Below are 18,012 nucleotides of genomic sequence, written 5' to 3' on the forward strand. Positions count from 1 at the left end.
ACCATTGCCCGGGGCGGTTTCGAGGTTCTGGCGATGCCTCTGCCAAGCGAGCACCGGAATCGCACGAAGCTGTGGTTGCACTGACTGCGTGCATGGCTGGCGGACGGGTGCTCTGCCCGGCCCGTCGCAGCCTGGCCCACGCGCTCCTCATGGTCCCTGTGGCTTGGGGCTGGGCTGAAGCCAGAGCCTGGCCCTGGCCCCGCCTTTCTCCTCTTTTTAAAGCTCGTAGAAAGCAGCCGCTGTCAGATGTGGGCTTCCGTTCGCTGCTCCTCTGCTTCCTCTTTGACTCTCTGACAAAAAGTGCTCCATGTCTTGGCGTGAGCTCCTTCCCCCCTGGCTGGTGATCGTAGCGGGACTGACGGGCATCGTGCTGCTCTGCGTCTCCACCAAAGACGTGCCCGTCACCCCGCTCAGGACCAAGGTAAGTGCGAACGGCTCTGGCAGGGGTGGCAAAGCTGGGGTCAAGAGGGGCAATAAGCAAAGGACACTATCCATGGCTGTGGGGCTACTGCTTAAGGAGAGCCTGCCTGTTTCCTTGTGCCTCTCCATGGTGCAAGCCAGGCACTTAAACTACAAACTGGCGTTTTGTTGCTTTTTAGATTCATTGAGCTACTGACTTTCTAGCCTGAAACAACAGAACATGGACCAGAACAAGGCTGTGAGGATGCAAGAGCATCCTTCGGCATAGTATAGCTTTTCCAACCAAAACCAAGCTGAGCCTTTGGGTCCAGGTGCCCAGCTGGTGAGAGGAGGTGCCAGATGAGCATTGTCCATCAGCCAGCAGAAATGCCCCGTGCAGGCTGGGCAGAGGCAGCCCCCAGCAGGAGCCACCCCACAGCAGCAAGGGGCCGTGATTTCAGGGGAGGGAAAGAGCTGGGTCCCTCTTGGAAGTCGGTAGGGTTTTCTCTCCTACTTCTCCTTTCCCCTCTTGATCTCAGCTGAAGATCCATCCTGCCATACACAGCTGCCAGATCTGCCCGTGCTTCTTGACACAAAGCTGCTGAGGTGTGCTTAGTCACACACTGTGGTTTATTCAGAACTACGCTAACCTACAAGTTTAGAGACACTATCCTCCCCCAGGCTTCTCAAACAAAACTGGATTAAAAAAACCCTGTTACTCCGTGCTTTGCCAGCACCTCTTTCCTTCCCTGATGCTGAGCTGTGGCACTAAAGCAGCAATACTCTCCCCTGCCTTGCGCTCCCAGCAGCACTCTCTCATTTTGTGAGGGAGGAAAAATCCCGGCTTCTCCACCAAGAGCATTTGTTTCCTCCTCTCCTGCGGCAGCTGACATGTCCCTGCCAGAAATACGAGCTGTCACTCGTGTGGGAGGATGCCAGCAGGCTCGGGCAGGGAGCTGCGTCCCCTTTCCGCATTCTGCTCGGGCTCCAGCCGCACCAGCTCCAGCCCCAGCACCGAGCCTGGGAGCTCTCAGGAAGGGTGCAGGCGGCTGGCAGCAGGCAGGGCTGAGCCAGGCTCCATCTTCTGCTAAAACCCTTCCGATGCTGCAAGCACCAGCCTCTCTAGAGGTCTCTCCAGAGCTTTCTCCTCCCACTCAGTGACAGCTATGAGTATTTCTGTAGAAGATGCAGCTTAGACCACGCACTACCGCAGATGTCCCAGACTGGAATGGGGAAGCGATACCCTAGGCTAGCACGAGTGCTATTTTAAGGGCATTTTGAGAGCTCTACTGCAGGGTACCCCTGTGGTCTCTCCTTTCCTAACCCTCATGTACCAGCTACAGCACTGTCAAGCTCAATTAGTGGCAAACAGACCAGACCCTGGGCTGCAAAGAGACTAAGAAAACCCTCAGCCTCACTACTAGGCAGTAGGAGAAATATGACAGTGCACAAGGTGTTGAGAAATCTCACGCAGGCTGCTGCTGTTTTTGCCAAGACATCATCTCAGTCTGCATGGAACGGCTGCACTGGACAGTGCGTGCGATGGTTAGTCCGAGTACGCTGCGGCTCAAACAGATCTGGCACACATCAGGGCAAACCCAACCCATGCTGCACTATCTCCAGTAGGGAAGTGAGTCTCGGGTTCCTTAGAAGCAGCAGAAAGCCACAGCCCTCCAAGTTCTGCATGAAAGCCTTCTTTCTCTAACATATTAACCCAGCAGCAATCTGAGTCCCAGATTCAGCTGAGAAACTGTATAGTTCCGTCTCCCACTGCACTAGGGCCTGTTTCTCCCAAGCTCCAGATGGCTCAGCTTGCCATGGAAGCCCTCTGCCTGGTTTCAGGAACAACCACAGAGCATGCCACTACAGAAATTACGTATTTCTGGGTGTTTCTCCACTTCTGCTGCTCCTCGTGTATATATTCAGAAATGCAGATGCTTCACTCTAAATGCACATCATCTCCTGCCTTCACTCTTTCTTTGAACGTAAAAAGCTAAATGAAATACTGCTGTGTAGGCCCATGGGTCACCCAGAGTACCTACAAAACAATGAGCGGCCCTACAGTAACAAAGAATTGTGCATTCAGTGTTTATTTAGAATGCTTTCGGGGTTTTCCAGTATGGCGTTGTTCTGGATGCTGGCCCATCCCGCACCGTCCTGTTCATCTACAACTGGACCACTACCAAGACGAACAAGACTGGGGTTATCACAGAGTGCAGTTCCTGTGTCGTGCAAGGTAAGGTGCCCGATCCATGAATTCTGGGCTCTGGGATTAGCACAGGATGGAACAAAATGGAGAGGTCTGTGTGTGGTCCACTGCTGCGATTTCCTCAGCTCCTGTATCATCTAGCTGAAACCTGAAATGTTGGCAACAGCGAAGCGCAGGCTGCTCATTTTCAGCATGGGTCTTCCTCAGCGTGGGCAGATTTATCTATACACAGCTGGGTGTCAGAGCACTTCAGTAGCAGATGACAGCTTTGGTGGCTTGCTGCAGCTAGGGGAGCACACCGAGGGGTGGTTCCAACATCCACGTGGGTCAGTGGACGAGCCAGGGTTGCTGAGGTCCTCATCCAGGGGAGATGGTGAACAGCAATGGAGACAAGTCTGGCTGCAGGGAGACTCCTGGTAACTTCTTCCTCCTCCCAGCTGTACTCTGGGCAGTGAGTGGTATAGCCCCACAGGAGGCATGACAGCTCCAACCCCTTTGATACCAAAAGTATGAGTTCAGCTTGGCTTTAAGTGTCACATTTTGGAGAATACTGGGGTATTTTTCAATAGTTTGGGTCGCCTAAGCCCCACAGGTGCCAGCTAAAAGAGTTTTGTACTTTAATGCGCTTGGGGTTTTTCTTCCCTATCTCTAAATCTTGCTTTGATGTTGAGGCATGATTACAGCAGAATGCTGGAAGCCCTGAACTCTCAGTAGCAGGGCAGCCTCGCAACAAGCAGGGAAGGGATGCTCTTGCAGGCTGCTAGCAAAACAAACCACATACAGATGGTGCACTAAGGGCTCCCTGACACCTTGTGTTTGTCTTGACTGCTGCCACGGTCACAGGCTGGGTTAAAAAACTAACTGTAGCTCCATGCTTGAACACTTGAAGCTGCAGCAGCAGGGTATCATCAGCAGCAAGAATTCCTTGTCTGCAGGTCTCTTTCTACATGTGAGCTCAGCTCCATACGGGGCCCAGGAGAGCAAAACCCCTGGGGAGGGAGTCACGCAGCCAGCAAGGCGAGAGGGACAGAGGCTGGGGAAGCCAGGCTTTTTCCGGGTGATTGTTCAAAATCAACATTTCAGACCACATTGAATCTCGCTCGGAAAGATGAGTCAGGGCTTGCACACAGCTTCTGTCTGCACAGCACCAGCTTCCTCTAGACCAGAGGTGTCCTGTTGGTAGATAACTGGTTCACAAGCCACCTCCACCAACACAGAAGGAAGTGGCTGGAGGAAGGAGATGACATCACTTTCGATGCTGCCTGCATGGCAGTGTGCCCTTTGCTTATCTTTTATAGCACTTACATTTTTTCCTCTGAGCTGAGACAGCCTCAGCTGTTGCAGCAGTCATGTGGCTGGCGCATGGTCATTTACAGGGTATCTTAGCAGCACAGCTGGGGTTAGATGAATGTAATTTGGTATTTACATATTGACCATTTTACTCCCAGAAGAGAGCAATGGAAGAAGTGGGAGCTCCTTTGTTCCACCTGTGACAGATCCTGGCTTTGTGTGTGTCCTGAAGGACAGCATGCCCTCTAGTAACACCTCCCACAGCTTCTCCCACATCTTCCCACAGAAAATTCCATTCTTTCCCCTGATCCCCAGGTCCAGGAATCTTCAACTACTCAGATTCACCTCAGAAAGTAGGGAAGAGCTTGGATACATGTTTGAACCAGGCCCAGAAAACGATCCCGACAGAGCAGCACAGCCAAACTCCCCTCTACCTGGGAGCAACCACCAGCACGAGGCAGCTGAAGTGAGTGCATGTTGCAAACCCACACCCAGAGATCAGCACACGTCATGTGGATCAGTCTGTAAATGAGTCTCACCCTGTCTGCTCTGCAGTGTTTCATCCCTAATCTGCTGGTCAGGTAAACCTTCTTCAGCTCCCCATGTACTGGAGGGGAGCACGGCATGGCTGTGTCCATACCCTGTGCCCCAAAGCAGCCATGAAGACGACAGTCTTGCTACTGCCACTGGTCACCTTCACAATCAGGGCTGGGGGAAACATCTGTCAGTCTGGAAGCTGAAGTGTTTTTAGCTTTAATGGCAATCCACGTGAGTGTGCAGTGGTGCTTCTTGGCAGCAGGTTGGGAGCAGTGGTGGGAAGGTCCACCGTACATACTGGACCTGTTCCCAGTCACCTCACTGGGACCTCTGGCTCCTTATGGACATTGGGGAAAAGTAAAGTCTGGAGTCTGGTGGCAAGGCCACAGGATCCCTCAGTAGCAGCGGGTACTAAGCTCCCAGATTCTTGACTGGTGGCACAGCTGCTCAAACCTTCCCTCTGCATTTTCGTTGTGCAGGCTGTTGTTGCCACCAGCGCTGTGTGAGGGGAGAGGGAAGTAGCAGCAGGAGGAGGATTATCGTTGTGCCTCACAGTGCTGCCACCCAAAATAGGGAGCACAGCAGATGTCCTGCAGCTGTGCACTCTGTGGGCTGCTCCTGGCAAAGCCCTGTAACAGCAATTGTGCCTTCTTTTTCTTTTCTGTCTAGCCTCAGCCATCCCACCTTCTCTGACGATCTCCTCGCAGCCCTGACTGTGGCCCTGAAGTCAACGCCCTTTGACTTTCAGGGGGCACAAATCCTGTCCAGTCTAAACAAAGAAGTATTCAATTGGATTGCTGTTAACTACGTCCTGGAGAACTTCTTCAAGGTAAAGGATGATCCTGCCTGGAAAGTACAGAACTGAGCCGAGTAATTCCCATTAACAAACAGCAACAGAGACAAGTGGAGGGACCATTAAAAATCCCTGCACTGTAAACAATGCTTGAGCACTGCTTGCACTGCCTTTTAGAGAAGGCAGGTTATATCTAACACTAGCTGGCTGGGGGGAAGATGATGTGAGATGATTAAAATCAGGCTGAGGGACCAAACCTCTAACACAGCCTTGCCTGGATGTGCTCATATTCTTGTCCTGATGTGAAGCTTTTGGACAACGCATCCACGACGTTCACAAAGACAACCTTACACAGCCTGCTCCCGGGTGTACACAAGAATTCCAGTGCCCTGCTCAGGGACCTTCAGTCCTAGCCCAGAGCCACTGTTGAACAGGCATTGCTGCTATATCTGCAGGGTACTGTGCAGTTGTCACCAGGGTCCAGCTGTCCCAGGGACCAGCCTGTGGACGGAGAAGCAAGAGAAAAGCCTGTAAATGTCCCTCTCATTGAGATGCCAGCACGAGTACAGCTGGGTGTCCCTAGCATAGGTGCCTGGTCTGTATTCAGAAGGCACACACTGAACAACAAAGTGCATTTAATTTTCCGTGCTTCCTCCATGGCTTCTCAATCCAATGGCTCCCAAGAAAGACTCAAAGTGCAAAGTGCAAAGCTTTCCTGCCCACACTGCTAACTTCAGCATTGCCAAAATCAGTTCTGCAAGACTGCAGGAGATGAAACCACAGGGTTCTCCTGACAGGAGGAGCACTTCAGCATCAAGGCAGCACCTGAAGCCTGTAACTGCCCACCTGGAAACCTCCCTCTCATTCCCCACCATCTTCTCCCCTGCTCCTACCTTCTGAGACCACTGCCTTGAGCAGCCATCCAAGGCTGTGAGCCCTGTTTGCTCTCGTTGACTGTGGAAAGCTCTGTGCAGATGGCTGTGGTTCCTCTGTTCCCTCGGCACCTCTGTTCCTTCCAAATCCTGCAGTTCAGCATCCTTATGTCCTGGGAGTGGAGGGGGGCAGCTGTATGGCACCAGAAAGCTGCTTTCTCTGTGCAGTAGTGCTTGTATCTGACCATGACGCAGATGTAGAATTCCTAATAACCAACCTCTCTGGTTCTTTTGGGGTCAGTATGACTGGCGAGGACACTTGGTCCCTTCCGGAAAGGGGATGGCAGGAGTCCTGTCCATAGGAGGAGCCTCAACACAGCTCACCTCCAGGGAAGAAGGGAACCAGGCGCCAAAGGAGGGAGTGAGGCTGCAGCTGTACGGGAGGACACACGACGTGTACACCCATCACTGCCCCTGCCATGGCACGGACCAGCTCCGCAGGAGGCTGCTCTCTATGCTCATACAAGTGAGTACCTGCCAGAAGGGCTGCTGCGAGGCTCCTGGATATAATATCAACCCTTTGCACTGGTTTCATAGGGTGTAGCTGCTAAGGGGCAAAATATCAGTCAGTCTTTTGCAGAGTGTGTTCACAATTATCTGAAGAAAAAAAAAAAAAGCCCAATGCATTTGTCCCCATGCCTGAACTGATGCCCTCCAAGCAGACACACAGTTCAGGATTTCCTACTTGCAGACTCCCTGTCTCCCTGCCTAATGCACACAAGCACAAAGCTGCTCTCCACAGGTGCTAAGGTCACATTCAGGGTGGAGAGAGGCAAAGACTTCCCTTGGATCCCCATCCTAGAAGGGGAGCACCTGGGAACCACCAGGGACCTTCTGTTCAGGATATTGCTGTCCTGTTGACCAGCTCTGAAGCCCTTTCTAAAAGAGCAATATTTCATTTTGAAAACATGCAGGTGTTTTGATTCTTCCAAATTGTTTTCCCCACTTGCAGGGACTGGTAGCACAATCTGATGCAAATTCAGGAATCATTCTTGTCCTCAGCAAAACTGATTTTTTCATAAACAAGCTACTCAGTGCCCGGCCACACCTCCCTCCAGGGAGCAGACCCTGATATGAGACCTGGATGCCCCACAGAGGGCCCCATTTACCACAGATGTACTGGGGAACTCCTAGAGACAAAAAACACTGATTGTCAAGGGGTTTCCACAGCCCTGCATGGTCCCCACTTGCCCACATGGGCAAGCAGCTAACTGGAACTCACATGCCATCCAGGTCACCCTCGCTAATGGGGAGCATGAGGGCTGAAACATCATAAACCAGAGAATTGCCCAGGCCTGGCTGACTGCCTAATGCAAGCAGGATTACCCAGGGTTTCAGCAACCAGACTCGTGAGCATGGACAAAAGAGGAATTGAACGTGTTTGAAGGCAGACCAGAACAGCCTTTCTTTTATCTGGAAAGAATACCTTATTCATTGAAATTGTATTTCTGGCCTGAGAGCAGGTAGGGCCAAGACACCCACAGGCTGCAGCTCCTCAGCTTCCCACAGCAGACTCAGTCATTGCAGCTTGCCCTGAACTCAGCAGGAGCTGGGACCCTGCAGCATCTGGGTCTTGCAGTAGAATTAACTGAGATAAGGTTTGGCAAACCGTTTGCAGCCTGCCTGCTCATTACAACACTGTGGTGCTGGAAAAAGACCCACAACTGTTCCTTACTTTGTTGTATTGTCTCCCTCTATAAAGCCTTGGGATGCCGACCTCCTCTCTTGCTGCCTCTACCCTTGTTTTATTCTCTCCCTAGGATCAGAGAAGTGCTAAAACTGTGTCTAATCCCTGCTGGCCCCTCACCTACTCCCAGGAAGTGCGGTGGCAGTCAGTGCACGCAGGGCCTTGTGCTGCCAGTGACGACGCATCGGACATCCCTGGTCCTGACGAGGTCTTCAACATCACCGGTTCCAGCAACCCGTCTGCCTGCGTGACCCTTGTGCACAGCCTGCTCAACTCCTCCTCCTACTCCTGCAGCTTCCTCACGCATTCCCTCAGCAGTGCTGTCAAGCCCTCGCAGACCAGGTTTCTGGTGGGTTCTCATTGACACCGGGGAAAGCAATTAGAATTGGGAACCCGTGGAATGGGACCAGTTTGGTCATTAATAAGTACAGTGGGAACAGCCACAATGGCTAGCCAAGAGGGCCAGGGCCACACATGCACTCCTGCCTTCTCCCCCCCGTTGGGGCAAAGGTGTTCAAAAATGGACCACAGGCTTCCCACCACAAACTCTGATGAGGCTTTTCCATCCCATGTCTCAGCAATGTCTGCTTGTGAGATGACCGTGGGGGGCTCCATAGAGCCATAAAGGAGCTCGTGTGATCCCGCAGGGTTAGGGCAGGTAGGGGCTGCATGCTGGGGTCTTCTCACATCAAGACCGTGGTGAAACTAAAGTTCCTCTCCCACTTTGAGGTAACATCCAGGCATGTTCCACCACGAGTGTGCTTATACCTGAGATCTTGGATCTAGTGTCCAAATCATTAGGATGTTAAGCCAGAACCACTGCAAGGTCCTAAGACATACTGAGTGCATTTTAGAGAAGGCATCCAGAGGGAGGAATTAGAGAAGTCTCCCCAGTTCCCTGCTGCTGCATCTCCCATAGACAGAGTGCCAAGGAGCACAAGGACTAGCCTACGTAGCCAGAGGGCCAGGAGGCTGCTGTGTGCAAGCTAAACTCAGCCCTGTTTCCTTCTCCAGACAGCAACAGATCTTTCTTGTTTTCCTCAGAGGCACTGTAACCAAACACAGGTGCATAGGGAGGGCACCTGGGCAAGGTGCCCCATGCCTACTGCCACTTCCTACAGGCACTGCAGGCAAGGATGCACAGTCCAACCTGATGATTATTTTTGTTGCTGTTGTAGGTGATTTCTGAGGCCATGGACTTCCTGAGAAAATCTGTACCCTCTCCTGACTTGGGTCAGGCGGTCGACAAGATTTGTGGGATGTCTGTCAAAGAGGTAACTGTGGAATAATTTAGCATACAGGGATAGTGGGAAGCAAGGGACACTGTTATAAAAGCCCACATGGGTCAGACTAACAGAGCCGTAAGTCATTGGCTTCCTCAGGGAAAATCTTTATTTTTTTTACACTTTGAGGAAACAGGCTCCACTTATTTCCCTTCCTCTCAAATCTCAGCTGCTACTCTTGGCAACACCTGTACTTAATTCCATGAGAAGTCACAAATGCCTTCTACTGCATATTAAGGAGTAAACAGGAAGCCCATCTACTTACTCCTGCACATCACCTTGGTCCTCCTGTTATCCTCCACTCATTCAGTGCAAGGGACACATCTGCTTAGGCTCCGGGGAATATCCCATTTCACCTGGGCTCACACAGCCCAAGCCATGGGGTGTCTGGAAGTTCTCTTCCTCAGTTGGTGTCTTATGACACCACCCTCATTTGAGCATACACCAACCAAGCGTCCCTTCCACAGCAACATCTAAACTGGCCAGTTCCTACAGGGTTTGCAAGTCTCATTAGCAGTTCCCTGAAGTTCTCTCTTCTGGATAGAAGGAAAAGGCCTCGTTAGTGCTTCCGCTGAAAGGCTGCAGCATTAGCTCAGCCTAATTAGAGAGCAGAAAATCACACCAAGCAGTTGACCTGAGACCTGACTGCCAGTTCTGATGCTCTTTGAACTGCCAGATCTTTTAACGAGGTGGGAACAAAGGCACTGAGAGGTAGCACTGATCCCCAGACCACAGCCCAGTGGGTGCAGGAAGCATGGCTTCAGTCTGCACAGGACACCACCCCTCTCCTCCAGTCCTGCAGTCAGTCCCAGAGCAGGAAGCGGGAGGGTTTAAGCAAGCCTGAAGTTCAGCTACTGAATATTTACTTTTTTTTTTTCCTCCATTATTTTTCTGGAAATGACACCAGCTAGTCCAGGAGTCCGAGACAAGCCTGGATGTAGTTGCTGATTACTGCTTTGTAACTGCCTTCATCTTTCATCTCAGTACAAAGGGATACACGCTGGACTTCGATAAGTCTGTTCAGACTGCCTTCCGAGAGGTCAGTTACCAAGGTGTGGTATGTCCAATGACAAGGGAAGGATGCTTTCAGTAAAGCCAGTCTGTTCCCAGTCCTACAAGCCCTAACCAACAAGGTTTCTCCAGCAACATAGTTTTGCAAAATAAATTCAGTTTTTAGAAGCAGGAAAGAATGTCAGAGAGCTAGGGATTCCTCTTGCCCCCACTGAAAACCTGAAAGGCCAAAACCTTATTTGAAGCAGTATCATCTTTAAGAATCCATGTCTAATAAGCAGAAGAAGCTCCATTGCCACTTAATGCTTAGGACAAACTGCTGATAATATTTCCTGAGCCAAACGCTCACCAACAAAGGCATATCTCCTAGTACCTGAGCAGGGCAACACCAGCGATAGCAGCTCAGTCAGCCACATGGAAGGAGTCAGACAAAGGCAAGGTAATGAGTTAGGGCTGGGATCCATCCAGCAAGCTCAGACTAGAAAGCCAAAGACAAGCTACTGACACCACCAGCCTAAAATCCACCCAGGCAATAGGACCACAAGTAAAGCTGCTTACAGCAGAGGCCTACCTGGGAAATCCAGTCAGCAAGCAGGAGAAAGAACAGCACACAGATGCACCCACAGCATCGCTCAGGGGGGAGCTGGCTGCCCAGGCCAGAGCTTAAATAGGGCTCCAAGGCCAGTGGGTAGGTGAGGCTGGGCAGGGCAGTTAAGGCCTGTCAGTGTTCCCTAGGAGAGGAAGAGCCGCTCACTTCCAGCCTAATCCTTAGGTCAGTCTCAAATAAAGCATGTAAGGCCTTGGGCCTCTGTACAGAAACACAGCTGGGCTCCACAGTGTCTGCTGCTCTTCTGATCTCTCCTCCTTTTTACTTCAATAGATTGGTGATCCATCATCTGGCTGGACTCTCGGGTACCTGCTGAGTCTCACCAACACCATCCCCCAGGACAGCCCAGGAGTCCTCAAGGGGATCGAACCGGGTGTCTGGTCTTTGCTCCTTATCCTCTTCGTTGTGCTGCTCACTGGCTCTTTCATGCGCATCTCATACCGAGTGATGGTCAAGGAAAACAGCTTCAGTAACAGGAACAGCAGTGTTTTTGATGACAACTGACTCTTATTCCAAGACTCTTGCCAGAGGGCAGGGAACAGGGTACATACAGAAATCACATAGGCGTCATTCACTGGAGGATGCAAGCGATTTTCCTTCAGGACTCAAGAGCCTCAGTGCCTTACTTTAGCCTGCTACCATTTGCACTACTGTACATTGAGAAAACAGATCCTGCTCTGCAGGAAGTCTGAGATTCCCAGTGGATATCAAGCTGTATGTTTTCCAAATGAGACCAGCTTGTGCAGATCTTGTTTGGGCTTCAAGTGAGATTACTAATGTCAACCTAATGAAAACATTCCCTTGAGGAGGCAGGCCCTGAGCACTGTAGCAAGGTTAATATTGAACAATCCGACCTAATTAGAAGAGGTGATAACTGGAAAAGGTGCGCTGTCCTCTTCTCTGGCCACAAGAGAGAAGATACCTGCAATGTCTCCACTAACGAAGACTGGAACAGACTTAAAATACAATCAGAATACAACAGCCAACTTGCTTTCATGTTCCAGAGAAGAAGGTTTGTATTTTCTTCCTGCTACTCCTGACATGTCCTTCCACATCAGTGACAGTACCCATGCATCCCTTCCAGTGAATGCTCCAGCTGACTGAGAATCCTTCAAAAGCAATGGGTTTGGTCTTGGTCCACACAAAACATACACAACATCAAAGGAGAAACAAAGAACACAGACATGCAGCTGTCTCTCAGCTGAGTCATGGCAACTCAGGGTTAAAATTGTCAATTTAAACACTTTAAACAGGATTTAAATTAACACATCTAATCTCACGTGTTAAAATCGGGTGCATGCTGGCCTGAGGTTCCCCAGTTCATTCATTTGCACTGAATTGCTTGTCTCACTGCCTCTAGAGTGTGATGTGTAATACTGTCCTTTAGATGAGAGCAGACCCAGGAACAGAAGCTTTCCCAACTGTCAGTCCAATGACTTTCATGTTAGACTGTGACCAAAATTACTTTAAATCCAGTACTTAGGATTCCTCTGGGACTTGGCAGTCATTCCAGCTCCTCTGGTCTGCTCTGCTCTCCTAACACAAGGCACTATACAAATTCCCCATGTTATCGTGAAAAAGGGGATGGATTTAGACAAATGTCCTTTGACTACAGCATTTAGAGTTCACCTTTCATATTGCTTCAGAGACTTAAACACACAAGCTGTTAAAAGCCTGAGGCACAAGTGCCTCCAACTCATTTCAGACCACTTTAAACAGAAATTTAAATGTTCACAGATGCAATGATGTGCCTTGCAGGATATTTAAAGCTACCACGGCACCCAAGTCCTTTCGAACCCGGTTATTAATCCTTTGTGCTCCTAACTCATATATATCACCCCCCTGATTCTTAATATTGGTGTATTCATAAATTTTCAGGTCAACTAATGAAGGGTTGTAACCTGTCAGTCAAGTTTGGAGGGGTGTGGAAACAGATCGAAACAAGCTTCATATTCATTTCTTTGAGTTACACGTTAGATATTTTTAATTATATCATGTTATTAAAGATGTTTTAATACACTGTCTGTGTTATTCTTGGCAAGAGATCAAAGCGGGGTTTTTATTGTGAATACAAAGTGTTTCAGCGAGAAGGATGGGGGATGCTGGTTTTGCCACTGTTTACTCAAGAGCTGTTGTGCTGTGTACTTTCGGGGTACACAACGAGAACCCCTGAAGGCACTTTCTCCCCAGTGGCAGGCAGGCAGAAAATGACTTTAGATAACCTGGCTTCTGGTATTTAGTTGATGAGAGATGTGTCAACATCTTTGATGTGTTCTTTGCTCAAACCGCCTGAATAAGGCAGGAGGGATTCAGAAAGGCCTGCATAGGAAAAAAAAAAAAAAAAAAAGAGGTTATGAGGTAGACAGTGACTGGGGGGAAATTCCTGTGACTTCATTCCTCCTGTTTCTGGAAATGCAATTTTAAAACTGCTCTCCAGCTCTGTGACCTGTCAGCACATAGGACAACCGTGGGATTCCAGGCTGAGATTTGTAAGCTGCCCAGAAAGAATCCCGTGGTAGCCCCGTCAGAAATGGAAATAAGGAGGTGAGATGCCAGGAACACCAGCAATGCAGGTGTTCTGGCCTGCTCAGTCATTATGCTCATTCTTGATTTTGAATGCTAGATGACAGGTTCCAAGAGAAAGAACTCTGCAGGGAACTTCCCCAAGCTCTTGTTCAGGCGCTTTGGGACTTCCATGCAGATAACAAGTGAGTAATTAGGCGAGAAGCTCAGCGTGTCCTCCTGACATTTCGATCCTGCCCCACAGATGCCGTATACCTGCACTGAGTGACGGCCCACACAGAGGACCAAACTTTCCACATTAAATCCATGATACCTCAGCCACCAGCTGACATCGAAATAAGACTTTGCAATATGAAGACAACCACAACTGCTCGATTTAGAGCAGATTCTGAAACGCTTGAGCTAAAAGCTGCTGTTCTTAACAAAGGCACAGAAAGAATATTTTGATGGCTGAAGTTCTTTCCCTCAGTGGTCTCCACACCACACGTGGCAGCTCCGCTCCCTCCTTTGCCACCACTCCTCTTCCAAACACAGCCACTGCTGTGTCCTGCTGCAGGCCTACTGCTTGCGCGTTGTGGTGCCAGTTGTGGGCAGGCAAATTTGTTCTCATGTAATGGTTATGCCCATTCCAACAGGCAGCCCCCAGCAGCCAGGGTTACCAGGTGAACTGGGCTTCAGATGGGCAGTATTGCAAGCACATAACATTATCTTTCTACCCAGCAGAAAAAATAAAATAAAATTACAGATGTATTTGTTAGACACCGAGCTAGACTGGTATGTTAAAAGCACTAATGTGGGTTTTTAGTCATAAAAAGAATAAATTTATAAAAAAATAAAAATTGGGAACCTACAGGGACAGTGGAAGCTAATAAAAGTAACCTACTCCTTTCCCCCCGCTTCCTACAGAAGCAGCTCCACCATCTCAGCACTACGTAAATTTGCAGAACTAATCCCCAGATTACCTGGACAGCAGAAATCTACTTAAAAGGAGATTCCAGATAAACTCACTTACTTTGAAACAAAGACATTTGCAGCCTTTAGTTACAGCGAGATATTTAACTGTGGAAATGATTAATAATGAGGATTTTCTAACTGTTCATAAATTCTGTATGTTTATGCATAGCTCCCTCCCTTCGCACTCTGGGCTGAGCGATGGGAGAGCTCTTCTGGCAGGTGATGTCTGCTCACACGCAATTGCAGTTCTGCTGCTGTCAGCAAGTATCAATAAGCAAGAAATCAAACGTATTAGACACCAGAAAGAGGTTTGTCTACTTTAGCTCCAGAAACACAGTGCGTTAGCTGACCTCCTGATGACTATTAGCCTAAATTTCACTTCAGCATGTTTATAGGAGTATATTAGCTCCTTGTCTTTCTTCCAGTTGGAATTATGTCCAAAGTATCGTGCATTCCCAGCCAGTAGATTCCTTCCACTTGGTACCAATGGATTACCCCAGAGATTGAGATGAACAATGGTTTATTGCCTGCAGTGCACTTATGCAGTACCAAGTCCACCACCACAGGACCAGAGTTGCTCTCTTCTTCCTGTTTTGACGCCCCCACGTTCCCTGGGGTTGTAGGAGAGAAACCTAAACTGAGTCCTAACCTCTCTCTCGGTACCTGACTGTATCCAAGGCTGTAGCTAAGTTCTGCTTTTTGAGATATGTGTATTTTGTAGGGTGTCTCTGGATGAACCAACGCATCAGGATTTCACGGAGGCGGACTCTCTACCCATAGGTGATCTTGGCAAGTCATGAGGAGGTCAGGGAGAACGGCAGGCTGCATGAGCTTTGCAAAACTTGTCCTACTGGCTGAGCTCCAGCTTCCCATTATTAAAGTAGCGATCGTAACTCTTCCTCTCTTTCAGATACTGTCCTGCCTGTGAAGATTTCCAGATCAGTGGTTAGGGGAAGGTCTAGAAACAATGTACAGCAGCAAGTACTGCAGTGTTTGCACTCATGTCAGGGGTTTTTTTTGTTTGTTTTTGTTTTTGTTTTTTTTTTCTTTTCAGGGGCTTTTTTAATAAACAGAAGTGAAATCACTTGAAAACCAAGACCACTGGTGGAGTGAATCCAGCAGAATGACTTTCATGATGGCTGAATTTGGAGATGGGTCAGTGCCTTGTACATTTTTTTCTTGTACCATGCGTATGATCATGTAGCTGACTATCTTTCAGAGAAGTGGAAAGCCATATGATGTTTATATCCTACCTCACGGACTATCACTCCTACTTCAAGAGCTAATTCAGAACACACCAAAGTAAATGAAAATGCTATTAGCAGAACAAGCCCAAATTAAAATTGGGATAAGAAAAACACCAATTTTTGCCACAGCTATCTTAAAATAAAAGTCTTTTTACAATACCATCAAACCCAGGCTAGTGGATGCTTGAATTAAAGTGTTCTGAGGTTTTTTAAGTGTAGCATAGCCAATTTCTCCAGTGTGTACCAGTACGCACTGGAGACTAGGCAGATGAGAAGTCTTTGACTTGGCTTCCACTACGCCCTCTATATGAGGTATTAAAGAGTCTTCTTGCAATAGGATGATTTTAGTCAGATAAACACTGGTAGCGTAAGGTCTTGTTCCCCTCGGTTGTAATGACGGGGATTAGTCACAAGAGGGAGGCTGGCAGGACAGCGCCTTAAGCCTCGGGAACCTCCAATGCAGCCAGTAGCTGGTCCCACCACAAATCGAATAAATTAGCAAGCAGGCTTGTCTGGAAACATGCCGAGGAGACTCCTGATGTGGACACAGATGAAAGACTCGTTGCAGTATGGAGCTTCTCTATATGTGGGAGGTGAAAGCAGTTCTAATCAGTGAGTTAAGAAACTGCGGCATCAGTGGGAGAAGGTTTCTGTGCAGGGAGATGGGCACTAGCACGGAGTATGGATGAAGGCTCCTTTGGAAATGAGAAGGAGATTGAATAATCCCTACTAGAAAGAGGACTACAGTGGGAATGAAGTAGAAGAGTTTGGAGAGAGAAAGAGTAATGATAAAATCAACTTCTGTGTGAAGGAAAGTTTATTTTTGTTCACAGCAGGGGGTGTTACCATATGCCTACCTCATGATCAAATTAGTCACCACTTCTCAGTGGAAATTCTCTGGAGGAACAGATCTCCTGAGTGAAAGAAGGTGAGACTTACAGTGCTTATCTCTGGACAACGTACAGCAGTGAAACTGTGGAACTGAATGAGGAAAACATGGGAGCAATGTTCAAAGTTCACTGGTTTTCAACATGTGGGAGATATAAACTGCCAGTTAATACTGATATTTATGTCAAGTAAAAGATGCTTTAGCATTACTTTCGATTTTATGGTAACCACTGACAATGTTTAAGACTCTCAAGTGCAAGCTTTGAAGTAATAAGCCCACAGCATTATTCTGAACTGAGGAGCTCCATAGAAATCACGGAGCAAAATGGAAGGAGCTCTTCTTCCACACAGCTTGCGGTTAAACCATGGGGCTCATCATGATGGGAGGTTGCTTATGCCAAAAGTTTATTTGGCTCCAAAAGGTGATTAGATAAATTCATAAGAAAACAATCCACTGGGGCTATAAAACAAAAAGATGCTTGCTTATGGCTAAAGAATTGCTGGAACCACCCCGACATCCGAATATGTCTGCCCTGCTCTTCTTTGGCTGCTGATCACTAGAGACAAGATACCGGCCTGAATGGACTTGTGGCTTGATCCCAGCCAACTGTTCCTGGTCCTCTCAGCCAAGAATTCTGCAGCTGCACCTCTCACTTACCAGTCTCTGGAAGTAGCCCCTCACCTTTAACAGCTGCTTCCTTGGAAGATCCATCTGAGGTAGAATCTCTTGGGAGCAATAACTTCTAGAAAGCAAAGTACTGTTTATCCTCAGAAATAACAATCAGAAAGACCAGAATGACAAATGTGCACCCATACCCATGCCATACTTCAGTTCTACTGTAAACCTGGACCACCACTGAAAGCTTTTCAGTTCGGGAAGAGGGCTTCCACTCACATTTATTCTGCAGTGCCCCTCTCTTGAACTCAGAGCTCCAGATTTTTACCTACATGGACAGAATTAGTTTTGTGATTTGGGTTTGGGCTCCTGCCAGCCCCACCCCCATCCCCACCCCAGATACTAGGCTCAGTTTAGACAAGAACACTTTTTCAGAGACACAGACTGCTGTCTTGCAGGTTAAGTGTAAAAACAAGAATTACAGCCATTGCCTGCCGGGTGGCTGAGTGGAGGGATCATCTCTAAGCACCCCATAACACACACACAACAGTGGTTCAGTAAAACGGGGAGGCGATACTCAAAGATTAACAAAGGTATCTCTCTACTCTACTCAAACCAATTGTATTCACAGCAAAATGTTTCCATGCTGAAAGCAGCAGAAAAAAGTTCATAAGAACAATCAAAGTTAGAAAATAATGAATATATAATTAAATAGAAACACAACTTCCAGCTTTAACTTCACTAACGTCTTCTTCTGGATTAAACCCAGGGATGTTGGCCTGGTAATAGTGGTCCCTAATGTCTTCTAGTATCCCTGTTACAGCCATTAATTCATACAGCAAACTTACAGATGGGAAATTCAGAAGCATCTAAATGAGGTAAGGCCTCCTTTCTTGTCACTTGCAGCAAGGTTTGAGGAGAGCTTCCAAAGAAATCAAATACCATTTAAAGCAGATGTTTTCAATACAAGAAACGATGTAGGAGACATGTTTCTCCCCAGCTTGCTCTAGCTGTTCCCTTCCATGCTATCCGATTG

At 48.4% G+C, this 18,012-nt stretch overlaps 1 protein-coding gene and 1 long non-coding RNA gene across 2 annotated transcripts; one reads left to right on the plus strand and one right to left on the minus strand.

Moving 5' to 3' along the window:
* Nucleotides 1-218: 218 nt before the first annotated feature.
* Nucleotides 219-12,767, plus strand: LOC311421925 (ectonucleoside triphosphate diphosphohydrolase 2-like). The gene is made up of 9 exons (XM_084494409.1): nucleotides 219-421; nucleotides 2,518-2,635; nucleotides 4,214-4,364; nucleotides 5,105-5,264; nucleotides 6,402-6,626; nucleotides 7,921-8,196; nucleotides 9,026-9,121; nucleotides 10,038-10,169; nucleotides 11,022-12,767. Exons 1-9 carry the CDS (start codon nucleotides 308-310, stop codon nucleotides 11,250-11,252), a joined length of 1,503 nt encoding a protein of 500 aa, XP_084350535.1. The 5' UTR covers nucleotides 219-307; the 3' UTR covers nucleotides 11,253-12,767.
* On the minus strand, nucleotides 12,002-17,862 carry LOC311421928. Its single transcript, XR_014685110.1, has 3 exons — nucleotides 17,825-17,862; nucleotides 17,256-17,304; nucleotides 12,002-13,067 (listed from the first exon to the last, which is right to left on the minus strand). It is a non-coding gene; the product is annotated as an uncharacterized lncRNA (long non-coding RNA).
* Between the last annotated feature and the right edge of the window lie 150 nt (nucleotides 17,863-18,012).

The sequence above is a fragment of the Aythya ferina genome, assembly GCF_964211825.1.
Source record: "Aythya ferina genome assembly, chromosome: 20".
Lineage (NCBI taxonomy): Eukaryota > Metazoa > Chordata > Aves > Anseriformes > Anatidae > Aythya > Aythya ferina.